A 1,649-nucleotide genomic window follows, 5' to 3' on the forward strand; every position below is an offset into this window, starting at 1 on the left:
CCTGCCCAGCCCTCCTCTCCGAGTGCCCCCACGGGCCTGGCTGTGTCACTAGAGCAGCCCCCCTCCCCAGCACTAGCTGCCCCTGCAGCCCCGGCCTCCCCACCCGTGGTCCCAGCTCGGATGCCTCCTACCTTTTCCGCTCCCTTAAAGCTCCCAGCTGCAGCTCTTGGCATCCCAGTGCCCAGCCCCCCTCCCCCTAGCCCCCCTGCAGCCCCAGCCGATGCGGTCACTCCAGGCTCTCCCAGGCCTGCTGCTTCCCCAGTTACTCCTGCGAGCCCAGCACTGGCATCTCCCTCTGTTACCCTGAGCTCGCCCCTGGCCCCTCCTGCCCCCCTGGCAGCACCAGCCTCTCCTCGATGCCCAGTTTGGACAGCTCCTGTTTCTCCCCTGACCCCCCTTGTTCCTCCTGTGGCCCCTGTTCTGGTGGCTCCTGCGGCCCCCGGCCCTCTTGCGCCTCCTGCAATCTCAGCTACGCCCCCTGTGGCTGCTGCCCCTGCCCCCCTCACCCCTCTGGCTCCTGTTTCTGCCCCTGTGACATCAGCTCTGGCTGCTGCTACCCCTGTGGCCCAACCTACTTCCCCAGCCCCTCTTGTTCCTCCTGTAGTAGCCCCTCTCACATCCCCTGGGGCCTCAGCTTCTCCGGGGGTCTGTGCTGCTGCCCCTCTGGCCCCAACCTCTTGCCCAGCTTTTCCTGTGGCTCCTGCCCCAGCCCCCTTCACTCCCTCTGAGACCTCTGCCTCTCCCCCAGCCCCTCTCCCTCCCCCAAAGACCCCAGCCTCTCCTACAGCTCCTGTCCCAGCCCCCTCCACACACCCCGAGACCCCTGCCTCTCCCCCAGCCCCTCTCCCTTCCCCAAAGACCCCAGCCTCTCCTACAGGTCCTGTCCCAGCCCCCTCCACACACCCCGAGACCCCTGTCTCCCCCCCAACTTCCCTACCTCCCCCAAAGACCCCTGCCTCTCCCCCAACGACCCCAGCCTCTCCTACAGGCCCCTCCACGCCCTCCGTGACCCCTGTCTCTCCCCCAGCCCCTCTCCCTCCCCCAAAGACCCCAGCCTCTCCTACAGCTCCTGTCCAAGCCCCCTCCACTCCCTCTGAGATCTCTGCCTCTCTACCAAAGCCCCCAGCCCCTCCTGTGGGTCCTGCTTCTGCCCCAGCCTTCTCCATGCCCTCTGAGACCTCTCCCTCTCCCCCAACCCCTCTCCCTTCTGCTATAGCCTCAGCTTCTACTGCTCCTCCTGCCTCTGCCCCAACCCCCTCCACTTCCCCCCAAGCCCCTGCTCCTCCACCAAAGGCCCCAGCCTCCCCTGTGGGTCCTGCTCCTGCCTCAGCCCCCTGCATTCCCCCTGTGATCCCTGCCTCTGCCCCAACCCCTCTCCCTCAGCCAAAGGCCCCAGCCTCTATTGCTGCTCCTGCCCCAGCCCCTTCCACTCCCCCTGTGCCCCCAGCCTCTCCCCCAACCCCTCACCCTTCCCCTATGGCTCCTACCCCAGCCCCTCTCCATCCCTTGGCGACTCCTGTTTCTCTCAGTGTGACACCAGCTCTGGTGGCTCCTGCATCTCCACCAGCTCCTGTCACCCCCCCTGAGGCTGCAATTTCTCCTGTGACCCCTGTTTCTCCCCCTGTGGCCCCAGCCTCTCCCCCTTCCCC

At 66.9% G+C, this 1,649-nt stretch overlaps 1 protein-coding gene across 1 annotated transcript; it reads left to right on the forward strand.

Moving 5' to 3' along the window:
* Positions 1 to 6: 6 nt before the first annotated feature.
* On the forward strand, positions 7 to 810 carry LOC113408420 (vegetative cell wall protein gp1-like; the record flags this gene model as incomplete). Its single annotated transcript, XM_026661651.1, has 1 exon — positions 7 to 810. A coding segment is annotated over exon 1 (690 nt), but the record flags the coding sequence as incomplete, so codon positions are not given.
* Positions 811 to 1,649: the final 839 nt, after the last annotated feature.

Source organism: Terrapene carolina, unplaced genomic scaffold (assembly GCF_002925995.2).
Source record: "Terrapene carolina triunguis isolate 2854851 unplaced genomic scaffold, T_m_triunguis-2.0 Scaffold13521, whole genome shotgun sequence".
NCBI classification, from domain to species: domain Eukaryota; kingdom Metazoa; phylum Chordata; order Testudines; family Emydidae; genus Terrapene; species Terrapene triunguis.